Raw genomic sequence first — 27,642 nt, forward strand, 5'->3', positions numbered from 1 at the left:
GCAATAGCATCAGAATGGATCCCACACATGGTAGCCTAAACACTGTGCAGCGCAATATTAAACCATTTCACAGTTACAGTCTTGAGCATATGCAGATAAAGGCCACTGCGGACCTCTTGAAATTGACTCATAGTTGACCGGTTCCATATTGAATTCTGAAATCCCCATAGACTCAATACACAGGCCACCATGTTCCTGTAGGAAATGGGTTAAGGTACTTGAAAGACTGGAGAGGTCTTCTTGAAAACTATGCAATCAATTGGCATATTATTAACAAGTGCACATTGGTACAATGTATGTACAGGTGAATGTGTCAAATGAACAACAGTTGGCACTTACGTGTAAATCACTGCTTGTCTTGTTTTTCAACTGCTCTTCTATCTATGTTTGGAAAAGTCTGTGGTTCAGAGGTCATTGCAGACCATTGCTAACTGTGAACTGGCTTATAAGATCTAATTTAGGGCAGTGCAACATTACAATATAAAGACAATGCATTTCTGATGAGAGACAGCATGTAAATTTTGTGATCGACATTGATACAACTTAGTTCAGCATCACTGTACTCAATCCTTTCTTAGATTACTGGAGTACATATCCCCCTTGACATAATAACATTGGGCAAGTACAGCAGGGCTTGACACTAACTTTTTTTTTTTTCTCATGGTCCCTATGGACCATTACAATCTTAAAATGTAAACGAAATGTTAAACGAAACATAGTGGCCTTAAATACAAGGAATCATGAAAACCCATTATGAATCTTAGCTGCCCAATTTGACAACCAAAAAAGATATCCATTATGGCAGTTTGGTGGCCCAACACAAATCTTTAGTGGCCCATGGCCAACTGGTCACCGCTAAAGTCAAGCCGTAACTATACTGTATCTGACATAGCAATTATCATTGCCGACAGGAGCAATCTTTTCCTCAAATACATTCATTGGATGATAGGCAGGGAGAAGACTTGGAGCTATGATCTATTTCAGATAAGATTGGCAATCTCGCACTGACACAAAAGCCCACGAGCACTGATGCTTTGGGACACACGTCACTGTACATGAACTCAGACACGCCTCTCTACGGAGGTATAGTAACAGTGAAACAAACTGACCTCTATACAAGCTCAATACACCGGTGTGTGGCCTGGAAGTTGACATATAAATGATGCTCTCTATATATGCTACCCATTCATCGTCATAATCTGTACAGAGGACGGAATGCAACAAAGTGCACATGTAGGTCCACACATCCTTGTGCTTGCATTCTACGGTGCATATTTCACTTCACAGACAATACAGATTTAGCATATATATGTCCAATATCTATGGCCCTTCGTAATGCCTGCCGACTGTTATTAATATTACATTCATGTAATGTTATTCACAGGCCCCAGATCCTACATTCATGTAGGATCTAGGGCCTGGGAAGGGTCACAGTAGCTCGGGCTTTATAAGGTTAGAGAAATGATATTGTGCAAATTATGTATGATTGTGTAATAGATTTATAGGGTGCTGTTTGTGTTCAACATAACATTCATTCGAATAAGTAATTGCGATGTGAGATATGTGTGTATTGTCATGATTATTGTACAAATGTCAGTGGAAACAAAATTTCTATATCCCATCATAGACCAATAAAAGATGAATCTGAATCTGATGAAGTGGGGTTAGCTTTCAGGATAACAACTGATGTTAAAAAAGCAAACAAAAACATCTTCAAATTAAAACTCAAATCTAGGCAATTTACATTATGCTGCTCAAGTACCTACAACATTTAAAACAAAAATCATATGCAGATTAATGTTCATTTGTAAATGGTTTGATATCGAAATGTTTGATAGTGGCTCTACTGAATTACGGGTTTCCTTTGTACAAACACAAGAGTGATTGTGTGCAATATTGTGACTGGATGTAGAAACTTTGCTTGATTGTCAAGTCCAAGTAACTATCAAATATTTTATTCAACATTATTAGAGTGCATACAAATCATAATCCTGTAATCTGCCCAGTTCTTTGACATCTTTAACATTCAGTGCATTTTCGTGCGATGGAGCTACATTTGTAACTTTTCATTATGTACAAGCTTTGATTACAGTGCAATTTTAGGGAAATGTTACTCAAAGTTCCCCACTTCAATACTACGTATTGCACACAATGAAGATAACAGCATTTAGTATACAAAAAACAAACCATCATTACAATTTTATTATATGATCTTGTTTCCTACATTCTTCAGAGTAAAATGATCAATTTTGTTCTGACAAAAAAGAGGACCTTATGTTGTCCTTTCACAGGGCAACAATGTAACATGTCAATCAAGGTTCTAGAGAGACACACATAAATAGAGATGGGTCTTTTGCTCCTTGGCTCTGGAATGTATGCTCACCCACACCGTTGTCAAAAGATGGGAGGTAAGACGTTTGCTTTCTTCTTGGGGACAATGAACTGCCTTGGCTGCTCCTCGTCGGATGATGAATTGTCTCTTTCTTGCTCCCTCTCAGGTAGCTTGGCAACGGGAGGCAGCGTCCTTGGCGACAGGCCTGCCTCCTTCTTCTTTCCTTTCCCCTCCTTTTTCTTTCCTTTCTCCTTCTTCTTCTCCTCCTTCCCTGTCTTTCCTCTCGGGGGCTCCATCTCCTTCTCCTTCGGCTGCCGCCTCGTTCCCGACATCGTGTCGTTGAACCCCAGGGAGGGAAGGTTGCCTCTGACGGCGTCAATGTACTCCTCAACAAACTTGCCGAAGTCGACGTCGCTGCTGGCGGCTTGCCTTTGTGTCGCTGCAGCTATGAATCGCTGCACGAGGCGAGCATTGGTGTGACTGGGCAAAGGTCGCAGGCCGGCAATCGTTTTGAGGATGCATTCCGCAGTGAATCGCTGGTTCTATCAGGAGATAGGGTCAAACATAGTGCATACCATGATGAGGTAATACATACCTGGATGCGTCCTGCTACTTTGAGTATTATGCGGGAAAAATCTGTCACAAATTTTTGGACAAACCCATCAGAATACAACCCAGACCACTTAGTCTTCATAATTATTAGTAATTCAATTTCAAGACCTATTATGAAAATAATCTATAGCATTCCTTGCATCAGATTAAGTTCTCAGTAGCAGGAATAATAACTGTGTAACTGACAAACCTTTGGGTCTTGGTGTGATCAGACAAAATATTTTTTTTCTCATATAGAACTTGATAAACTTGTTCTCTTACTGTGGAGAATATTTTAATGTCCTCTCAAAAGAAAAAAAATAAGCACAAGTATAACATCATCTTTCTCACTTCATTTGATGGATAGCACCTGAAATAAAGATTTCCATTTTAAAGAGACAGTTTTTTTTTTGTTTTTTTTTTTTTACGGCAAAGACATGGTGTACACAAACACACAATGTTGTACCTGTGAACACACCTTTTCAATGAGAATAACACAAATACGTGTACTGTAAAACAAGATATACTTGCATGAAAATTTCGCAATTTGGAGCCAACGGCCGTTCCTGTGGCACGAAATTTTCGAGATTTGGATCCGACGGTCTTTTCTGTGGCACGAAATTTTCGCAAATTGCCACTGGCATTCAATGCATATGGTGTCGACAAGAAATTTTGTGTGCATTTTAATTTCACGAATCTTGGCTCTCGCAAAATTGCAAAATTGAAATGCACATGAACATTCCTCATTTAACATTATTACCTACCTTATCGAGTTGGGTGAGGGCTTTAAGAATGTCACTGTCATGTTCCATCAATGTCTCCATGTCTTCTTCCTTTAAAAGTGGTTCCTACAGATTGTCATTCAATAAAGAGTTAAATGCAAGTTACATCGTGTACAACTGACGGAGTCTGGTAATCTGCACAGATTATGTAGTTTCAATTATGACGTTCTCATCATAGTCAATAATAAGGAGCATACCAAGCTACGCCATCAGTGATAAATGATTATTTCCTGTTACACCATGTTTACTGTTCAGATATGAGTGTCATGCATCTGAAAGTATGTAGTATTTAAAGGTATAAATCAGGGCAAAAAGTTTTGTTGTTGTCGTTGCTCTTTGTCTTTATTTTCTTTAAGTCTACAAATTTTGTAGGTACCAATTTATTTGGCTAGAAAGATACTGTTGTTTAAAAACATTAACTCAATACACATGCAAAGAGGGCTAAACCTGGGCCCTGTTTCATAAAACTGTTTGTAAAGTTATGCATGACTTTGCGAACCACTTAACTATGGCAAGCCAAGTGGGTTCCCTAATCATTGCTAATTTCAATAGCTTAAGTTGAAATTTGCAGATGATAATGATTAATCTTACATTTTTGCACACGTTTTTAGTTGAAAGTGTATTTTTGCCCCAATGTAGATGAAATATTGACATACTGTACAGTCGTACTTTGTTAAAACATAAGAAAAAAAAAATGGGCACACGAATTGGCACTTAATATTCCAGTTGTTTGTAAAGTCATGTGTAAGTAACTTTTAAACAGCTTTAAGAACAGGACCCATATACTGGACTATGTAGCCACTGCATGCAATCAAATATTGACCATGGAAATATATTAGATGGCTATAGGCTGCAATAAACAGGTGGCCACTGTATTGATGGCCTTTAACACATTATATTTCCCCTGGGAAGAGTCTTCAAGACTTACAAAAGCTTGTGGATAAAATACATGAGTGAATGTTGAGACATGTTTCAGCGTGTTTTGATGCATAGCAACAGTCTACACGTACTCATAAACACACACACACACACACACACACACACACACACACACACACACACTCCTTTCCTTTTTCACACTCAAAGCATATTTCAGTTCACACGTGAACAGTAAGTGGAAATCAATCATCTATATTTTTCATATTTTGATGCCCTCTTAAAATCATGAATCAGTTCAACTTAAATTTAATCACTACTAGGTCAAACTTGGCCAATGGCTCCATCATAACCATCAACTTGATATGCTTAGACCACCATCCAAACCCTTGGACAAAGATGCAACTGTAAACGCATCTCCTAAGTAAAAATTATTTATGGAACACATGGGCTAGCTGACTTTATCATGGAAATGAAAGCAGATATGACCGACTGTGAATGTGACAGAGAAAAATGCATGAGTACGCTGCCATGTGATTACAGCTTCACTTTTAATACCTTCAGTTGCTCCAGCCACGACCACATCAACGCTGAGATGACAAACGGATCCTCCTCTGTGGCTATAATCTTCCAGGCGGACTCACTCTGATTCAAATTGCGCTGCAAATGGAGATGGGATGACACAATGGCTTAAAAGATGGGCACAGGTGCAGAAAACTGTCTGAATCAATTACTAGTTGCAAATTACAAACAAAGGCATCATATATCAATGACTTCTACTATGATTTGACCAGAAATTTTTTATTTTTTTTTCCTGATAGGATGGAGGAAATACGTGCATACCATATATCTAATATGCTCACAGATACAGTTTTTCCATAAAGTCATGTTAACCCGTTCCTTACTGCAACCTGGCATACTAGGTTCCCACAATGTTGACAGGAGTGTCTGCATTCGTGGCCTAAATTCATATTAATTTGTGTTATGCTGCCCAGAAAAATGGCTTTAATAGAAAGATTAGAGATTTTTCAATCAATATCTGTTTTCTTTCTGTATGAAAACTGCATGTATCACAGCATTATTTATTTTTTCTCCAATGTAGTGTGTGCTTGTTTTGCTATTAAACTCAAACTCTGTTAAAGATTTACATGGCAATCAAGGTTCTGTCTTTTGTGTATAACGAAAGAGTATGTGAGCACTTCGGCGCATGCCCTATTCAAGCCCTGTGCCCGATCAATATTTCCATCGTTCGATGGCACATGTAGTTGACCATGGAAAGGGGGTACATGTACCACTTGACTGTTTTCGCACAGGTGAGATTACCAACCAGTCTGTTCTCTGTCCAACTGCAAAAAGAATCTCGCTTGGGGGCACTGAAGGCGCTCGGAGAACGCATAAACATACACACGTACTTGAAACATGCGAATCATACTCATTGACAACATGATCAACCACAGAATGTGGTAGGCCTTCCCTACGAATGAATTTTTAAAAGTCAATTTCATATCATTTTGATCGACAAGGTGTTACTTTTCTTGATCTAGTTGATGTGCAATGCATTTTTGTAGACTAAGATGACTTTATGGCTGGAGATACTGACCTGCAGTGATTCCACTCTCTGTTTCAGGTTCTGGAAAAAGGAAAGGAAAAGAAATAAACCATAACAGTATTACAGGTTAAAGGAGCATTCGAGCACATAACAGCTATTATTATACATACAAGCCACTTTTTCGATACAATAAAACCATGTATCAATATTCCTGCAAAGGGTTTGTTTAATGACAAGCAATATTGTTAGCATAATACCTGTCCTATGCATTTTACATTACCCGTATCAATGGAGAAAAAGAGTACAATATTGGTTCATTATCATCTATATAGGACGTTTTAGCGGCGCATTAAAAACGCGTATTGTAGTCCGCTCAATTTTTACCGTTCAATATCAGAGCATATTGAACGAAACGCATAGGCCAACGTATTAATTCCCTATTATATTAATATAGGCTACCGTTGTTACTTGCCGTTCGAGATCATACCATATTCAATTCTGTCTGTCTATTGCGCGAGCGCTTGCTGAATGCGCAAACGCTTGCTACTAGTGCGCGTCATTTTTGTTACAATTCACAAGCGCGCAAGCATCTTGCTAGTTGTTTGTTTCATGTACGCAGTTTTAGGGGCTTCCCCTTTTCAGCGCTGGGACGTGACTGCCGAGTCAACTTCAAAGACGAGTAGAAGCCGGGTAATTTTGTGCAGTTTATGCTTGCTCTACTTGATTGTATAGATGATAATGATTATATTGGATGGCCTTGATTCATGGAATACCAGGGAATATTGCACTCGTTAGGGCCAATATTGCACTCATCTTCGATTCGTGCAATATTGGCCCTAACTCGTGCAATATTCCCTGGTATCCCATTCATAGCCATCCAATATAATATAAATATTGTACTCTGCTGTCAATAACGCACTCAAATGTTTCTTTATACGCATGCGCAGTATCGCTTGCAAAGAAAGCAAAGTGCAGTGGCATTGCGCGATGAGGTTGAGAAATGCCATAGGAGTATATGTAAATCGTCTGTGCTGTCTGCGGCAGTCGCTCGCTGATATGCTCTGTACTGTACTGTACTGTGCGTAGATACACGTCCGTATAGAAGTTGAAAGGTTAGATTTTGTAAACAACAATGGCGGCCTCCACAAAAAGGTTTGCGACTCTAGACTCTGACAAATTCGAAAACATTCTGAAAGAAAAAGACGCCTTGAACACATGAAAGGCAACAAAAAGTGCTCTAGATGTTTTCAGAGCATATTTGACAGAGAAGGAATTGCCGTTAAACTTTGAGCAGCTCGATAAGAACAGACTTTTGGAAATACTTGCCAAGTTTTACGTCGAGGTGAGAAAAACCGATGGTGAGTATTACAAACGATCGTATTTAGTTTCCATCCGTGCCGGACTAAATCGTCATCTGAAGGATTGTTATGATGGTCAAATAGACATAATCAAAGACAGTGAATTTTCTGATGCAAACCAGTCGTTCAGGGCAGCAACAGTCCAGTTGAAAAAGGCAGGGAAGGGCGATGTGGAGCATCATCCCTCAATAGATGCAAACGACATAGACAAACTCTATAAGTCCGGAGTTTTCAACCTAAATAGCCCACATGGGCTCCAGTGGAAAGTGTGGTTCGAATTGATGGTATACATATGCTGTAGAGGCAGGGAAAATCTCCGCGAACTAAAAAAGAACCACTACACTGTGAAAAGAGATTCTAACGGACGTGAATTTGTTGCACAAGCAAAAGATGAACTTACCAAGAAAACTCGGGAAGACAGCACAGCGTCCAGAAAAGACGTGGGCAGAATGTATGCCACTGGTGATGAGCAATGTCCCGTAAAATCATTCAAGAAATATGTTGGAAAACTCAATCCGAGTTGTGATGCTTTCTTCCAGTCAGCTAAGATGAATGCCCCAGAATCTGGACCATGGTATAAAAAGTCCCCATGTGGGGTACATACTCTCGGAAATATGATGAGAACCTTATCTGAACAGGCAAGCTTGTCAAAACCGTACACCAATCATTGTTTGCGTGCCATATGTATCACCATCTTAGATTCCAGAGGATTTTCATCGCGAGAAATTTGCCAAGTGTCTGGTCATGCCAACGAAGGTTCTATTGCGTCATACACTGGAACTGTTAGCGACAACAGAAAGCAGAACATTTCGGATGCCTTATCAAATGCCCTTGGTAAAGGTGATGTCGGCAAAGTTCCACGGATTGATCCAGCAAATATGTCAACTGCGCCGTCAACAGTTAGCAGAGCACCAAATATTGATGTTGAGAATGTAAATCCTGTCTCTGACACAGATTTGTTAGAGGCTATCAACTTTGACTTAAATTTCGCATCATTATCAGGCTCCCAAGAACTTACGATTCATGAGGAAACAGAGCAGACTGATATCTTAGCACCAGTAGACAATAATGTTGTTCCTCGTGGCTCGGTGACTCAGGCATCTAGCACAAGATCTACACCCCATACCAGTCCTACGATGCAGTTGCAAACAAAGCCCATTCATGTTGAATAACTGCAATGTTACGATAAACTATTATCAAAAGTAACACCAAATCTGTTAATACTGTAAATAAGTTGAGAGTTGTATTTGAAACTTTTACGCCAGTTATTGTTGCAAGTGCACCGTGTTACTGAGTTACTGTTACAAGTTACTGATACATGTTGTTTTACATGGAGTGGACTCCAACTGTACGTGTACTTCATTGGATAATGGATCATTTGGATGTTTTGATCACTTTCATGTCGAATCAGGGTAGTCTATTGGATAATGGTGAGTGAAACCCTTATTTTTTTGTTGAAATTGAATGTGGTGTTGTCGTGGAAAGTGGTTTGTATGTATAATAATAATAATATTGGATTTCTTTCGTGGTATATCAGATATATTGCATTCATCAACATGAATATTGCACTCGTCTTCGACTCGTGCAATATTCATGTTGATGAATGCAATATATCTGATATACCACTCAAGTGCATCCAATATTATATAATAATTGGATAACGCCCTCAACTCTAGCTTGGAATAAGGGTAAAAATGAGGTGTACTGCAAAATTTGAAAGTTACTCTCGTCAAACAAATTCATCGTGTTGCTTTTTTTTTCTTTCTCAAGATGATTTGATATCAATGTGCAAATTGTCTAAACCTTTTACGCTACAGTTACACCACGGTCCCGGTGGCCAAGGCAGCCTCGTTGCCCAAAACGTAGTGTGTCGTTGGTAGGAGGGATATTCCCCCCCCCCCCCCCCATATTCTAGTCTTGATCATCCATTCCTTGCTCCAGTGAACATGCAGCTATCAGATGCCGTTCTCAAGGCGTCTGGTTAAGCTAGACTACACATATTTCCCATCATGTCCCACTACCGACTGCCTCTAAGTTTTGTTACGTCCTATTATGTTGTGTCACGTTTTGTTCTGTTAATGTCATTTCACTACAGCCTACTAAATTTCTCATCAACACCAAAACTGCTGTGGTAAATATTTTGACGGTTTAAAAATCTAACACTGCATCCCAGGCAATTACGGCCTGTCACATTTGCCCATCCCATCCCCCTGTGTCATCTCACATCCATCCTGTTTTGTCCACGATGGTCTGAAATGTGATTGCTGTGGCTGCCTGGAACAAGGTGTAAAGGTAGCATCACTTATTCCAGTCATATCAGGGACATGATAAGTGGACTGGTACAGATATCAGTGTCAAAGATACTGATAATGAAGTGAGAAAATGATATCTGTACATGTAACTCTACATGAAATGATGCAGTTAATCCATGACAGATACATTAACTTTCTGAGTGCTTCAAATATGTTATTTAAAAATTCCAGTATCAGAATAACTAGAGTAGTATTATTGACTTCTGCAATTCTGTACTCCTTTTGATGACATATCTTGTTTGTTGAACAATTACAGAAAAAAACCAACAACTGAAGTTATGACCCCATCCCCCATAAGACAAAACAGCACAGAGGCAAGAGGCAACGCAATGACAAACCTTGAGGAAACAAATTTTACACAAATGTTATGAAATCATCTCTACAATCACTGTTAACTGTATGTGTACGTAAGACTATTTCTCACCCTCATCGCTGTGACCGCATCATCTTCAATCCCCAACTGTCCCATTTCCCCATCTTCCTCGTCCTCCTCATCCTCCCTCTCATTATCATCATCATCACCATCGCCATCAGCCAGGCTCGCCTTCATGTCATAGCTAAAGGCCTCTGCAACCAACTCAACCTCTCTGCGATCAGGAAGACTCGCAAGGGTCTCCTGACTCAGCAGTGATGTGCTAGTCCTGATTCGGTTCAGGCCGAGGCCGGAGGGATGCGATCCCAGGCTCCCTTTCCCCAGCGAGGAGCCGTCATCCTCCGAACTCGACACCGCTGTCCTGCCATCGCTCAGCCGCATCTTGCGCAAGTCCAGATTGGGACTCCGTCTCCCTGGAGGGATCTTAGACTCCTTCTGGGCGGAGGCTGGGCTGAGTCCATTCTCTGTGTCGACCAACCCAGTGCTGTTACTTCTCCTACGTCTCGGAGACGAGGACGATTCGCCATTGTCCTGGGCGTGTCTGGAGTCGTGGAATGCTCCAGGCACTGCTGCCTTCATGGCCTCTGCACTGTCTTGTCTCTCCAGGTGGTGTGTGGTGTGCACGTCTCTGATCCTTGCCAGCTGGTGGAGACGAAGGCAGACCACCTTGATGAGCTGCAGAAAGATGAGACAGAAATCAGAGAATTGTTCCGTCACAGACGAGTGGTTGATTCACGCGTCGTGACTTGTGTGTCTAATTAATAACAAGGGATCTGCGGAACACGAGGCTATATAATCATGTGATCTTGAAAATCTGCTATAAATATGGACATCCTCCTCTCTTCATCTTACATAAAACTTTTGAACTGATACAACAAAATTGAGATCCTTCATGTTCATTTGTGTTCAAAATGATGGATCACTTATCAAAATTCATGTGAATAAAACTATCATAATGATTTCATTTTTACAGAAGAAATGACAATCCATACAATTCCGGGCATAAATCGAAGCAAGTGCTTTATTATACGTTCATACCTTCTACAAACACATAAGACATGATGATATCAAAGAGAATATGCATAATTATCATAAGCAAATAATCATTGACTGTGAGAAAGATGGTACAATCTCACATCACTGAGGTGATGTTAGATTGTATCCATTGCTCGAAAAATAAGAGATAATCATTTTCTTTATATCCCACATCGATTGACAAGTTTGAGATTTGATGAAAATGTATTCCATCAACCACGCAGATTTCTATTTTATAAACGAGCTGAATATTACAACACAGGTGGTACAACCATGGTCCACGGCAGGTGAATGAGCAAGACTAACGTTAGAACTAAGATGATAACAAGCGATACTGATGTATGGATAATTGTGAGGAGGCTAGGCCGTGACCATGGATCTCTAAGTCTGGCCACGACGCTTTGCTTTCACATATGACGTTGGCACATCTGCTGGAATTGGCCATGGCTGATACACATGATACCTTATCGATTGCGGGCATAACAAGGAAAAGTAGAAATTACGCGGTGCGTAATATATGTCCCAGCCGGAAGTAGCATTTAGTAGCAAAATGTACAATATAGGTAAAAAGATGAAGGTCAAAGGTCAAAGAAGTCAAAGGTCAAAATTGTATGTAGAAGTTTTGAAGCCCTCACCTAGTGCCATCACATAAAGCAAACGGAATCGAAATTGGGTTAGAAATGGCGAAGGAGTAGCATTTGGTAGCAAAAAGTACAATACAGGTCAAAAATCAAGGTCAAAGGTCAAAGAAGTCAAAGGTCAAAATTCTGTGTAGAAGTTTTGAAGCCCTCACCTAGTGCCATCACTTAAAGCAAACGGAATTGAAATCGGGTTACAAATGGCGAAGGAGTAGCATTTTGTAGCAAAATGTACAATATAGGTCAAAAATCAAGGTCAAAGGTCAAAGAAGTCAAAGGTCAAAATTCTGTGTACAAGTTTTGAAGCCCTCACCTAGTGCCATCACATAAAGCAAACGGAATCAAAATCGGGTTAGAAATAGCGAAGGAGTAGCATTTTGTAGCCAATGTACAATATAGGTCAAAAATCAAGGTCAAAGGTCAAAGAAGTCAAAGGTCAAAATTCTGTGTAGAAGTTTCGAAGCCCTCACCTAGTGCCATCATATAAAGCAAACGGAATCAAAATCGGGTTACGAATGGCGAAGGAGTAGCATTTTGTAGCAAAATGTACAATATAGGTCAAAGGTCAAGGTCAAAGGTCACAACTGAAATTCTGTATAGAAGTTTCAAAGCTCCCATGTAGTGCTATCATATAAAGCAAACAGAATCAAAATCGGGTTAGAAATGGCGAAGGAGTAGCATTTTGAACATTTTGATCACACACGGACGCACACACGGACGGACGGACGGACGGACGGACGGACACACGGACGGATGGACACACGGACACACACACGTACGGAGCCCGTTTCATAGTCCCCTGCTCGAACTCGTTCGGCGGGGACAATAAAAAGTGCTAACGATAAAGTATATCACATTATGTGACAGTACCATGGCATAGATGTTGGAGAAAAACATCTCTCAGTCAATGTGTTCAAAATTCAAGTAATCCCACTGGTCAAACATTCTTAACCCGTTGAGGACAGACTAATTTTGCTATAACACGCATTTCCCATAGATACCTGCCTGAGCATACTCGTGACTCGTCTTCAATGGGTTTAGTGGGATATAATATCATATAGTAGTAGTGCTTTGACTAACCTTTGGTATGTGTTTAAGCTCCCGTGATTCTGGACCATGAAGCATGTGCTTCTGCCTGTTGATGAACTGCTGAAGTGTGAATGGGTACGAACAGGGATCACTGAAATTGAAAAACAAAACAAAATAAGGCAGCTGTCTTAATGATTGTCTATCAAATTTATCTAAACTCACATGAAAGAATGAAAGTATATGTATTTCATTTAAGGATTTATGCAACACCTAAAGATTCCAGCTACCTTCTTGGTTGACTGCTCATCATATGACATTCACTGTAAAGTACCTTATGCACTGTATAATGAACACGTAAGTGATTTACACGGACAAGACAATGTGTGCCTATTTGATGTTGCAAACCAAATAATTTTGGCCAATGTATACCTGGTGACAGAATGAATGATATTGATTTGAACTGAATTGATTTGACAAGCTTATTCCTAATGGGCTAAAACTGTATGACACCACATCATCACAAGCAAAAACAAACACAATAAAGAATAAATTTAGGAAAAAAAGAAAAGAAATAGAAGAAGAAGAAGAAGAGGAAGAAGAAGAAGAAGAAGAAGAAGAAGAAGAAGAAGAAGAAGAAGAAGAAGAAGAAGAAGAAGAAGAAAAAAACAAACTCTTCTTGCCCGTGGGGACGAATCATGCTAGTTTTTATTTATATTATCTATTTATTTACCTTTATTGTGGGAGGGAGGATGGTGGGGTGGGAAGGGCAAGGAAAGGAATCTCAGGAAGGAATCTTACCAGGAGGAGAAGATGACACGTAGCGGGAGGAGGAACTGGGCAAACTGCTGGCAGCATTCCACCTGTCCCTTGGTCTGGATGGAGCCAGGCCTATACAAGGAAATATCATTACATGGTGAGTTTTATTATACTTACTAAGAGACCATAAGTGGGTTATTTCCACAATAAAAGGGGCCATTTCAGGGATATTGGGTTATTTCTGTTTCCATTTTGCATTACTCCTCAATACAATATGATCTTACAATATTCTCATGAGAGATGACTTTGCTCCAAAATTGCTTCCAACAAGCAATCTTCTAGAATTTTTAACAAAATGATTTGTTGTTGTTGCAAACATTCATTACAGTGGACTGATGTCTATGTACTACTGTAAAAGTGGAAATTTTCGCGGTGTTGACATTTTCGCGCATTTCGCGCAACCAGAAACTAGCGCGAAAATAAAAACACGCGAATATTTTTGCTTGCCATACGTTCCTGTGCGTGATGTCTTGATTCCGCGGAATTAAAAACACGCGAAACTCTTCTGACCCGGCCTACCGCGAAAAATTAGTCACGCGAAAATATCCACTTTTACAGTAACGTATGAAGATCAAATGATAAATTATGTTCACAGATTTCTTTTTTTTTTGTTTCTCGACTAAATGGCGTAATATTTATTAGAAAAGATAACATCCCTAAAATTCTATGGAACATTGTGTTTTACACCACTTGAACTGACAAAAATGTGACAGTCTGGTACATGCACTTCAACCTAATGAGTACTGGCATAATGCTATGACTGAAAGTAGTTACAATAAAACAGTTGGAAAACTGGAATTGAATTAAAAAAATATAGATAAATCTACCATTCATCGGAAGCTAGTAATGTATGACAAATTATGTTCATGAGACTACTGTATAATGCCACTAGTGTGTTTTTCACAATGACTAGTTTTAGATGTAACTAGAAATATCACTGAAGGTGATTAATACCCCCGCCCCGTGACGACAGTCTTACCCAAGGAATGATCTTTCCTTGATCTTCTGCCATTTAAATGCCGTTACCATGGCAACGCAGCTTCTGACACGTCCAAAAAATATGTCTTTCACATCTTCCCACCAAGACTATTGTGTGTGCCACATTTCATAAGCTTTTGTCAAAAACTGAGGAAGTAGTTCAATCCACAAGATCTTTCCTTGATCTTCCGCCATTAATATGCCGTTACCATGGCAACGCAGCTTCCGACACGTCCAAAAAATATGTCTTGCACATCTTCCCACCAAGACCAATGTGTGTGCCACATTTCATGAGCTTCAGTCGAATACAGAGGAAGTAGTTCAATCCGCAAGATCTTTCCTTGATCTTCTGCCATTTATATGCCGTTACCATGGCAACGCAGCTTCCGACACATCCGAAAAATATGTCTTCCACATCTTCCCACCAAGATCAAGGTGTGTGCCACATTTCATAAGCTTTGGTCAAAAAACTGAGGAAGTAGTTAAATCCGCAAGATCTTTCCTTGATCTTCTGCCACTAATATGCCGTTACCATGGCAACGTACTTTCGGGTACTGTCAAAAAATGCGTCTTGCACATCTACAACCAAAGGCACACATCTGTACCAAGTTTCATGGAAATTGGGCAAAAACTGAGGAAGTAGTTTGCAACACAAAATTTTCCATCATTTTGGATCATAATATGTGAGCTGTTACCATGGCAACATACTTTTTGTCACTGTCAAGAAATGTGTCATGCTGACCTATATCCTAAGACAAACATTCAATATGAATTCCATGAGAATTGGAAGAACACTGATGAAGCAGTTTTGCCACGAAGCATTTTGCCCTATATTTTACCAATAACATGCCGTTACCATGGCAACGCACTTTTTGCCACTGCGGAAATATGTGTCTTGCACATTAACATATTCAGATGAACATCTGTACCTAATTTCATAAAAATTGATCAAAAACTGTGGGAGGAGTTCGCGACGCAAGATTTGTACCCATTTTTGCCCATAATATGCCGTTACCGTGGCAACGTACTTTTGGGTACTGTCAAAAAATATGTCTTGCACATCTACAACCCAAGGCACACATCTGTGCCAAGTTTTATGGGAATCGGTTGAAAACTGAGGAAGTAGTTCGCGACGCAAGATTTGCAACGGACCGACCGCCCGACCGACCGCCCGACCGCCCGACCGACCGCCCGACCGTCCGCTGATTCCTATATACCCCCTTCAAACTTCGTTTGGCGGGGATATAAAGCACTTTGCTTCTTTCCAATTTGTCACAAAAATATCTTTTAACATATGATTCCAAGAATCTTATCAAGCTGGGTTCAAGTTTTTCTTGGTAGAAAGAAACTGAGGAGAAATCAAGCACAAACATGCACACACACACACACTCAAAAAAACCCCCCAACAACAACCAACATATCATCATATATGCAGAGCTGCCAACTTTTGTAAAAGCCTTTCAGTACTTTGATGGCTGAAAATCAGTAATTTGCACCTTTTTTGAGTGAAAATCAGTAATCCCTAACAGTGCAATAGCATATATCACAGACAATGATTTCTTAAATCAGTAATTTGCTTGTGACCTTCAGTATTCTTTCCCAATTTCAGTAGAAATTACTGAAAATCAGTACCAGTTGGCAGCTTTGTATATGATAACATGTTATCATGTTATCACACACAGATGCATCTTCGTACTCTTTGCAGTTACTGTCAGACAGATGATGTAAATGCTCAGCATCATTTTTTACTCATATCCCTGATGCTGCCCACATAATATTCTTTCTGATGAACTGAAGAGTACCACGGGTCTCATTAGATTTTCACTACCATACTAACAGAGTGAATGCTTAATTGCTCTTCAAAGGTTGCTTGATTCTCTGGGGAACCACACCAGCAACAGCAGATCATCATGAAAAGAAGTTATTTGTCCTCTGTATTATTTATGGAACAGATCATCAATTCCACGTACGCTGTAAATCCTACCTCTTTTCCCGGACAAAGTGAATGGCATTATCCCCATCCAGGCGCTTGGCGTATATTAGGTAGCAGGCAATCAGTACTCCTGTTCTTCCCAGACCCGCATGACAGTGAACAGCCACCTGCACAACAAAACATACACTGATGATGGTTACCGTAGTAGTAGTAGTAGTAGTAGTAGTAGTAGTAGTAGTAGTAGTAGTAAGGAATGTTATATCAACAACCATGATGATGAGGATGAACAACAACAACAACAACAACAACAACAACAACAACAACAACAACAACAACAACAACAACAACAACAACAACAACAACAACAACAACAACAACAACAACAACAACAACAACAACAACAACAACAACAACAACAACAACAACAACAACAACTACTACTACTACTACTACTACTACTACTACTACTACTACTACTACTACTACTACTACTACTACTACTACTACTATTATTATTATCATTATTAAGAATGATAATAGCAATGACGATCATTATTATCACCATCACAAATGCTGAAATGCTCGGAGAATGAAAAGGAAGTGAAAACTCTGACATACCTTCCCCTCTTTGACGGCAAATGACATGACCTTTACCATGTCAAGGATGAAGGTCAGAGACTTCACTCCATAGTCATCCCAACCAAAGTTGTAGAAGAAAACTGCGAACATGAAACACAAGGCAGACAAGTAGACACACCTAAGTTCTACTATCTCAAGAGCATTTTGTCAAGACTTGTCCTTCATGCACTTGTTTATACAGTACGATGCTCACGGAGTAAAACAACACTATATATGATATACTGTGTAAGCTGTTACTTTTACGAGGGTTTAATTTTCGTGAATTCTGCGAATCACAGTTGGACTACAAATTTAACAATATGCAAAAATATCGCTTCAGTGTCAGTTCAAGAAAATAACATCTCTCCAAAATGTCTGTCACCTCCTAATTCGCGAAAATAACAGCTTGTACAGTAAACTGTTGATCAAATAAAATTTGGCATCAACATTGATGCTTTTAAAACACCCAAAATTTGATTGCACACAAATACAGATACTAGTTGGATACAAGCATATTATGTTGTCAGCTTTTCAGTGTGATTTGCATCAAGTTTAAGTAAATCCGTTCAAAAGTCATACAATCTGCTCAGTCTGAAAATTTCAAAATCAATGAACAAAAGTTGCCCCAAACCCATTTGTCTCCAGCAAAAGTCCACAAATCTCCCCAAACACAAAGCTTCAGAGCAAAAAGTATACCAGGGGAATTTATTGAGAACTGTACATCAAATATCTCTCATCTAATGCACAGATGTGTTTGATGTAGATACCGACAATGTGACTTAGATAATAATGGCAGACTTGTGAGTAGATGATGACTTCAACTCTGACAATATGCAGTGAGGTTGCAAACAATTGAACGAATCACTAAAAACATGAGAAACTTCTATACCCTAGAATTTTCTTCTTTTAAGTCTGAATTTAAGAAAGAAATTTTGACTCTCATTCTCCTCATCCAATTATACTGTACTTATTAGATTCACCTTGAATATGGAGTTGCGATGAAATGTAAGAGCATCCAGACAAAGGAATACAAGAAAAATGGAAATCCACACATAAGTTTTGGTAGAAAAGGATGTCAACATTTCTAGATATCCTGATATGTATTTTTCTTTTTTCTTTTCCTTTCTTTACTTTTTATATACATGTACATTTAATGTATTTTTCTTTACAAAAAAGAAAAAGAAAAAAAAAAGAAGCTATTTGCAAGGATGAAGAACTCACTGTCACTGTCCATGAATTCCTGTTGATTGTAAGAGAATCCCCCTGGTTCTAGCCCAAGTCCACAGTTTGCATGTTCACCAGGTGTTTGTAGGTTAATTATAGCTTTGATACCATGCCTGCGTGTCAAACACAGAGGTCACATATTCACTCTCTCACTTACAACTTTGGTATCATAGGCATGTGTCTTGTGGAGTCACAAAATACAGATTATTTCACAACAGTAACAAACAAAATAATACATGGGAATTTGATGCAATAGGAAGCCCCCGAATACTGAAATCAATATTCTATCCACACATAGTTGAAGTAATATCGAAGTAGCATCTTAAAAGAAATATCTATTCTTTTTTTTTTTAACATTGCTGGTATTACTTGAAATAAACGTTGAAGATTTAAAAATATTAATTTCTCCTTCATAAGAATTCTATTTCGTCCTTATTTACCAATAAAATGTTCAGACATAACAGACACCAAATAGCAAATCATAGAAGGAGAGAACAAGATTCCCCTAGTTAGTATGTGTTCCATTTGCACTTGTATTTTATGAGAGATACATGTACTTTATGTACTTACTGCTTAAATTGCTTGATGATGTCATACTTCTTGACCGCATCTGTAGACGGTCTTGACATAGCAAGGATCTTCTTTGTCACCCTGTACGAATAGACATAGTATGTTGAATTGCACAAGCATTATGACCTGCATGATTATTCTAGTTCCATCATTACTCAGGAACAACATCCCTGAGTTTTCATAATTGATGTCTCATTTCGTATGGTTGCTCGAGCCAACAATGTGATTATTTTTCTGTTATGATCTGAAGTCGTATATGTCACGCATGGCGCATCTAGGAAGATTTTGCCTACTTGTAATTCATTATTGGGACAAACAAAATGAGCTCCATCTGAGCTGTTTTGAGACACAAGATAACAGAAATACCTTACCATGGGAAGCACATACAATCGAGTACATACATGAATGAATCCAATCTAAATACGATCCATTCATATTACATTAAAAACACTGAGGTATGACTAAGAAAGCATTGCTGGTTTAATACTTCATCCCTCCTCTATTAGTGAAAATTTCCCACATCACAGCATTGGTAACACTTTAAAAAGAAATGCTTTCCACCTCAGAAAGCTGAATTCAATAATGTACAATCTGAGTATTTAATGGATAATCTAAAATCTGAACATCTACACTAAAGAAAATAAAAAGTAGTTCAGTTTTAGTCTCAGGCACTGTCAAAGGTTTCACAGACATGCATATACAAAGATACACATACACGTACATTGTAATGTATTTATAGGAGATCTACATTCCCTGAAGTCTAGCTTTGCAGCCTCCGTTGCAATGTTTGCAATGCAAACTTTGCTCACCAGTGAGAGAAGAGGCCCTTGATGGCCATCTGGTCCTCGCTCCACTTTGCAGGGTTGTCGTACTTGCAGCCTTTCCCCCCGCAGAACATGGAACACTGCATGGAGCCGGTGGTGAGCACTCGTAGGCTGTCAGTGAGGGCACTGTACTTGGCCGTGGGGCGCTGGGTGGAGCTGATGTGCTCCCCCGTGCTCCTGTCCACCCTGCTCCTGCTCCCCTCGGAGGAGGACATGGTGACGTTGGAACCTTCTGAACTCAGCACAGGATGATGACAAATGTCATCACATGGTGCTCAGAGGATTGAACTCACCCTTTGACGTGTAAGGCATCTGAAACGAAGTTGAATGCATACTCCATAGAATTGGACAAATGTCCTCTGTTTGTACCTTGACCAATCTTTTCATGATAGTGTTCAGAGGCATTGAAAAAAATATCAGTTATAAACATGATACTCTAAAAGATATACTCACCACCAAGGTTTGACCTCCTACTATGCCAAGCATACATAAGCACACAGGTTTTTACCTGTGTGGTCAAATATTGGGGCAGTGTTGTGGTCGAATTATGGGCAGCTTGCGTTTCTCTGGTAATGTCTGCAACTATATTTACAGACTTAACTGCTAGTCAGATAGGGCTAAAAAAAAACACTGTAGGCCTCAGGCCTACAGTGTTTTTTGTTGTTGTTGTTGTTTTTAATAGAGTAGTATCTAGATGTAGGCCTACAGAGCTCTACAAATTTAAGTTAAAATTTGGTCAGAAAATTTACTTCAGTATTTCAGACATCTACCTAGATCTAGGTCTAATGTTAGACAGATCTCAACTACGTTGTAGATATGTACTCAAAAATGTATTAAAACGTATAGACCTATTGGGCCCAGACCTAACATTACAGTCCGTACTTTTATCATTTTAACACTATCAGGTAGTCTACATGTGTATTTATATCTACAGTGGACTCCCGTTATAACAAAGTCCTTGGGACCGGCAGTTTTCTTACGTTATATCGAAATACCAAATTCAATTATAACTGAACAATAAAAGACATAGAGCGGATAATGTTCCAGCCTGAATTTTTACTGTGTTGTAAATGGAATTTCGTTGTAACTGTGTTCACTGAACTTAACAGGAGTGCACAGTATTTTATCACCTTTTTTTTTCTTCCAATTTTAGCAGGGGCAATTACATACTATATGATATGGAACTCTAGACAAATTCGGCATTTAACCTCTGAAACGTTAAAAGCCGAATGAAAAACACAAACAGTAAATGTTGGTATAGATACTGTAGTGTTAGACACATCATAGAGTTGATATAGTATAGGCCTTATCTAGACTTTTGTAAAGCTTTTGACTCTTTTCCTCATGAAAGGCTTTTGAAACAAATTGATATCCTATGGCATCGATGGAAAATTATACTCATGGATTAAAGCATTCACAACTGGAAAGGAACAGAGAGTCATGATAAATGGTGAAAGTTAAGATTGGAGTCGAGTTAGCAGTGGAATTCTGCAAGGAAGTGTAATAGAACCGATTCTTTTTGTTATTTCTTATAAATGATTTGCCAAATATAATGAATAACTCAGTTTTTATGTTTGCCAATCAGTGATGTCAGTACAGCTGCAAAACAGGAATCGCTTAAAACTGACCTGAATCTTGCTGATGAATGGAGTAAAAGATGGCAACGTGATTTCAACATTTATGTAAGATCCTTCAAAGTGGAAGAAATAACCCAAGAGAAAATTACAGAAATGAATGATGTAGAGTTGGAAGCAACCAAGTAGGAAAAGGATTTTGTCGTTATCATAGATGAAGAACTAAATTTCCATCAACATGTTTCAGCAACTGTCTAGAAGGCTTGCAAATCAAACACTCAGGATTATACACAGCTACAGGACTTTCTCACAAATGACGACAGAAATACTTCCAATTTTTTTGGTATCACTGGTTTGACCTCATTTGGAGTATGGCAACATTTTATGGCATTTGAGATAGATCGATATCTATAAAATGGACTCTGACACAGTTGAAAGAGTGCAGAGAAGAGCTACTCAAATGTTTGTCATATGAACAATGCCTAGAAAAACGCGACCTGCACTCATTATACTACAGCCTACAGGAGACGAAGAGGTGATTCTAATATGATTACTGTTTATAACTAGTTGTTCAATGGAAAGGTGGGGATTTCTGGTGACATGTTCTTCGAACCAGCCATTCACTCATCAACAACAAGAGGTCATAGATTCAAACTCTTCACCAAACGCTCATGGTTAGAACTGCGAAGTACATTTTTCAGCCAGAGAGTAGTTGCCGACTGGAACAGATTGCCTCAGGTCCTACTCCTAGTGTTGTTGAAGCTTCCTCAATTAACAATTTCAAAGATTTATCCCTTATTGGATAGACATTCAAATTGGAGCAGGTAGAAATTCAAAACCTCTTCTCCTCCACCATGCACATCGGTTAAAGCAACAAAGTTGAGGTTAATTCTAAATAGATATCATCTAGACCTAGAACTCTATCAATAATGTCTATGCTGAGACCGGAATACTTATAGCTACAGGACCAGTCCTCTACTTCCGTATCAGATGTGATGTGATGTGATATGAGTCTAACGTTAGACCCTTCTCGCTAGCTCGGCTCGGCTGGCACTGCACTGGCACTGCACTGGCTTGTTGTTCAATGCAATGACCATGATGACTGTTGCATGTGGACTGGTTGCAGTACAACAATTTAGGCGTAGGGCCTACACGGCAAAATAAACGAATGGGACTACGAGTATTATGGTGAGTAGCATCTCAAAATACCATTCAGCGCACAAACATCACGAAAATATGAGGGGTACTAACTATCATATAATAAAGAAGGATCTTTTTTCATTTTACAAAACTCACTTAATTTAGTCGAGGGAAACACGAAAAGATTCATCAGGCTGTTAGCATCCATTCACGCGCTCGCGGGATGCTCGAAAAAGGATCGGAATGCGTGCTTGGTTTACTACAGGTACTATGGAGATGAGATCCGCGCTGCATGCATACATATACGATGTAAGTGGGCACGGAGTGCTACAAAATGTATACGGGTAGTTGGGGGGGGGGGGGGGGGCGGTACGAACCACCGCCCACGCTCGAATTTCCTCACCTGGGGGATCGGGTAAAGATGGTTACTGAGTATGTTAATACACCAACAATGTCAATGAGCAAAACCCGTTGACTGATTTGTTATGGATGACACTATGCACTAGACGTTTGTCTGACAAACGTTTCGAGTTCAGTCGCGTTATGGTGATACAGGTGTACTAGTGCGTTCATAAACTTAGCACCTAATACCGAACATCACACAAGGCAAATAGACGGTGGAAGCAGGGAGGTGGAAAGAGACCCAAGATTTTCCTAAATACTACATAGGCGTAAGTGTAGCCCAATTATATCTTCTTTACTTGAATGGAATAAGCCAGATAATTCAGTCGGATCAGCTTCTTCATACATTCAGTATTATAAAGTTGTTATTTGTAAATATCAGTATTAAGACAAGCAAATCTATTTTGTGACATATGGATATATGATTTATGATACTTTGCAATGCAGGACCCAATATGTTTTCTTACGTATATTTTGCTATTTAATGTACATATATTCAACAATATTATTCAGGGTATCACGGAAGACCACTTCTTCTTGGTGAATGGGCTATCGTGACAAAAGATTATGAATGAATGAATAAATAAATAAACAAACAGATAGATAAATAGATAGATAGATAAATAAATAAATGAACAAATAGACAGATAACCAGATAAATAAATTAATAGTTTTATTGCAAACAATAATATGAGCTTTCTCTGCTCTGTTATATGGCTGCTGTGTGGGGTTAATTGTCTACTCTATAACAACCATTTTAACAAATACCGTACTGTGAATTTTTGATATGTTCTTATATTCAAATCATCTCGGGGAAAAACCTGCAATTATTTTCCCTCTCTTTTTATACGGTATACAATCATTTCGTATCTTTACTACAGAATATTCATCTCAAGAAACTTTATTCAACTGCACTATGTCTTGCCAATATGACTCGACAATAATTTATAGAAATAATGATAGCAGTAGTCAATAAGTAGTAAAGGTGATAGTAGTTACTGTAGTAGTAATAATAATGATAGTAATATCAATAAGAATATCTTTATAGTTTATGTTTATGGAAATGATACTAATAATTATCAACATAACAACAATAATTATTAGCTTAAAAGTGATACAATAATTATATATGATATTTGTAAAGGTTAAGCATATTTAATTTCACTTCGATAAACAGTGTTTGTATGGGGACATTGTACACACCACCCTCTGTATCCACACCCTCATGTTTGCTTTCCAATGTAATCACATTTTCAGGAGATGTTCAATTTTGTCAAGTTCAAGTTTTGTTCCAGTTCAATTTTGTCACGAGGAATGCCTGCAGATTTTACACTTCCATTATAGACACACACACGCATGCCCACACACACATATGCTTTCATTGATCAACTGGAACACAGAAAAGGCTAGATTTTGTAATTGCATCACTTGTAGTGTTGTGTAGTGTAGTGTTGTAGACCACTAATATGGTCTAGCGCCCCCTGTTGTTGAAATGTATTGTGAACATTAACACACCAGAAATAGCACAATTCACTCAACTCTACATCACTGATAAAATCAGCAGGTGTTTCTCCTCCTTCTCCTCCCCTCCTCTCCACTCCACTATTTCTCGACCTCCTCATTCTCAAGTCCTTCTCCTCTTCTTCATCATCATCATCATCATCATCATCATCATCATCATCATCATCATCATCATCATAATCACAGTGGACAATGCATGACAAAGAATAGTTTTATATACAAGGAGGCTAGGAGTCATTTTCAGATGAACAAACCGTTTCATAAAATGGACCATATTCCACTTTTGTAAATATGAACCCAATTTCATCTCTAGATTAACGAACTTTGTTTCATTTTTTTTTTTTTTTTTTTAAAGAAATGAACCTTCATAAGAATGAGCATTGTTGTCTTGGGATATTGGTCCAATTTTCCAGCTGCAGAGAATAAAGTTAGTAAGCTTCCTGCTAACTACTGTCAGAGTTCTTTGCGATTGAAAAAAAAAAAAATCCTTGTTCAGACAAGACATACAAGGAAGACACGCTTGAAACAAACACTTGTACATGTCACTGCCCAAAACATTTTTTAATGCAATCAGCAGAATATGGAGGGTACAGACGACAGAAAAAGACCAGTACAAGATACTGTATAAGCTGTTATTTTTGTGTACAGATATTTTCACGAATGAGTTCACGGCTATTTTCATGAGATGTTGTTTTCACAATTTTGACACCGACGCAATCATAAGTGCACTAATGCCTGTCAGTTCCAGATATTTTCGCGTGTTGTTAAATTTGTGGTCCAATGGTGATTCGCAAAATTAAAAAAATTAAATCCTTGTGAAAATAACAGCCTACACAGTACATGTAATGATATTTACAAATGCTTTGTAGCAACATCCATGCATGACTGGTATATGTAGTTGGGACACTGTAAAAACAGTGAAGATATCCTCTTAACACAAGCAGTGGCACACCTGCTTCCAGAATTTCATCATGACAGTGATCACTTGACCACATTTTTGGCACAGAATATTTCTTACCCTCACGACGCAAACTCACCAGCAGCAGGGAGGCATGTCATCAAAACGTTTTGACAGTGATTTTCACAGACAAATCTACTCTCAGCCAATCAGACGTAAGGATTTCAGTAGCTTAAAACAGTGATTGACAAGTTTCCTGATATGCTGCCTAGATCTTCATAAATGTGCAAGAGAATCTATTTCCACTCTCACAACACTCCTGTCCTCATCGGGACAATTTGTCAGTAATTCTTTGATAAACTGTTTGCACAATGATGTGGCAAGTACCAGCTGACAACAGCATGAACTAAAATCATCTACTCTGACATACTGAACACAAGGCCAAACTTACTACAGTACTATCACATTAAAAATACAAAACAGAACAAGTCAAATTGTCAACAAATCTATATTAGAGCAAGTAATTACAACATAGTCTCCTTTTAAATTAGCAATTCAGCAATACACATACTCACTCACATGACAGAAAGCAGGATGATGCTGCTTGCCATGTAGCTGCACAGATGATATGTATCAAATAACTGGAATAATGTTCACTCCGCTTGATAACACTTCACATAATAACTTGAATCATATTCACTATCAAATATTCTATCCACAGATCAACTCACCAACACAAAGATATACCAACATTGCTCCAGCCTATGACCTAGATGCACTAGATGTCATTAAAACCCTCCATCAAGACTTAAAAAGGTAACAGTCACATATTCAAATCCTTTTTGTCTCACAGGAGACAACTTACAGTGTACTTATATGCAGTGTCAGCTCTGTGAAAGTCAAACAAGCACAAAAGCTGAGTTTGAGGAAAAATACTCTCATTTTGATACCTATAAGAGAAAATAATTTGATACTTATAGAGAAAATAATTTAAGTGCAAAAGAACCCAAATAAAGAGCAATCATTAAGAGGAGGATGCAAAAGATTTTCAAAATCTTCAGCATGCCCTACAGTGATTAATATGATTCTAAGCACTTGAAACTTATGTTTTCCTCCCTTGTGATTTTGGAATTATGATGATAATGATGATAACAAATCTAGTGCAAGAAGAAACAAGTAAAACTGACTGGTTTGACAGGCTGTCATTATCAAGTTCTATCTCTCCTATTTACACACCATTCTGGGAGCCAAATATTGTGGTTTCTCTCTTGTTTTGTTGTGTCTTCATTGACTGGTGCTTTCACTGCAACATTTTTACGTTGTCATGAATTTACACACCATTCTGGGAGCCAAATATTGTGGTTTCTCTCTTGTTTTGTTGTGTCTTCATTGACCGGTGCTTTCACTGCAACATTTTTACGTTGTCATGAATGTAACTCACGACAGCAACCACCCTATCAAAGGTTAAATCTTTGTGTGCTGCATTGAACCCCCTATGTGCCACAATTATGGAGACCGCAACGCATATAAAGCACTTCTGAAACACATTCTGTTCTTCAAAGCCATATAACTTTTTATGGAAGCATTTCTGCAAGAAATGTATTACAGGAAAGTTGTAGAGAAAAACTGCCATCTTTGCTGTGATGAGAATTTTATGACAAGGTTATGGCCAGAACACTTTCAAGGTACTGTGGCATACTGTGATTTATCGATTGGTTTGTGTGTGGCTGTGTGCTTGAGCACAATATGGGACTTCAGCAAGCCATTGACTCGAGTTGGAAAATCAAATGTGGCAGTACTGGGACACGAAGACTTCAGTGTGCCAGTGTGTGTGTTTTGATTTATACATGACACCATTAGCATATTATGAAATTTAGTATGACCGAATTTCTATTCACATGTCATAGATGAAAGTATACATAACTATTATAGCATACTGAACTTACAAGGATGTTTATATACCACACTTGTGGGGGTTGTTTAAATATATGAATGTCAGACCACAACCACTGATCTAATGTCCACCAAAAAATACACCTGCTGGGTATTTGCTTGTATGCTCTATTAGCAAAGTATCGTCTACTTCCAAAAAGTCAATACATGAAACATTTCCAGCTTTCATTAACACATGTATTTATTGTGGGTTATTTTGGATTGGTCATAAAAACAACATGATACCCAAATAAGGAAACACATAAAAAATCACCCCCCCCCAAAAAAAAGCAAAACAAAACAACAACACAAATACAGAGATGAGAAAAAAAAAAGG

General features: G+C 38.6%; 1 protein-coding gene and 1 pseudogene across 1 annotated transcript; one reads left to right on the forward strand and one right to left on the reverse strand.

The window, feature by feature from the left end:
• Positions 1-1,555: 1,555 nt before the first annotated feature.
• Positions 1,556-27,569, reverse strand: LOC140246241 (protein tyrosine phosphatase domain-containing protein 1-like). The gene is made up of 13 exons (XM_072325697.1): positions 26,143-27,569; positions 19,824-20,027; positions 19,015-19,095; positions 18,442-18,557; positions 17,221-17,321; positions 16,654-16,769; positions 13,674-13,763; positions 12,927-13,026; positions 10,225-10,848; positions 6,182-6,211; positions 5,140-5,241; positions 3,688-3,771; positions 1,556-2,874 (listed from the first exon to the last, which is right to left on the reverse strand). The coding sequence occupies exons 1-13, from the start codon at positions 26,160-26,162 to the stop codon at positions 2,395-2,397; spliced, it is 2,148 nt and encodes a 715-aa protein (XP_072181798.1). The 5' UTR covers positions 26,163-27,569; the 3' UTR covers positions 1,556-2,394.
• On the forward strand, positions 7,263-8,660 carry LOC140246333 (uncharacterized protein KIAA1958-like; annotated as a pseudogene).
• Positions 27,570-27,642: the final 73 nt, after the last annotated feature.

This window comes from Diadema setosum, chromosome 2 (genome assembly GCF_964275005.1).
Source record: "Diadema setosum chromosome 2, eeDiaSeto1, whole genome shotgun sequence".
NCBI classification, from domain to species: Eukaryota; Metazoa; Echinodermata; class Echinoidea; order Diadematoida; family Diadematidae; genus Diadema; species Diadema setosum.

Bases quoted from the DNA above. Each gene is read 5' to 3' on its own strand.
- LOC140246241 (XM_072325697.1), bottom strand. From the start codon at position 26,162: ATGACATCTAGTGCATCTAG. The intron at 13,027-13,673 runs GTAAGATTCCTT...TTTCAATTTCAG, and splicing joins CGTGTCATCTTCTCCTCCTG to TGATCCCTGTTCGTACCCAT. The intron at 3,772-5,139 runs GTATTAAAAGTG...GACAATCTGTAG, and splicing joins CGTGGCTGGAGCAACTGAAG to GAACCACTTTTAAAGGAAGA.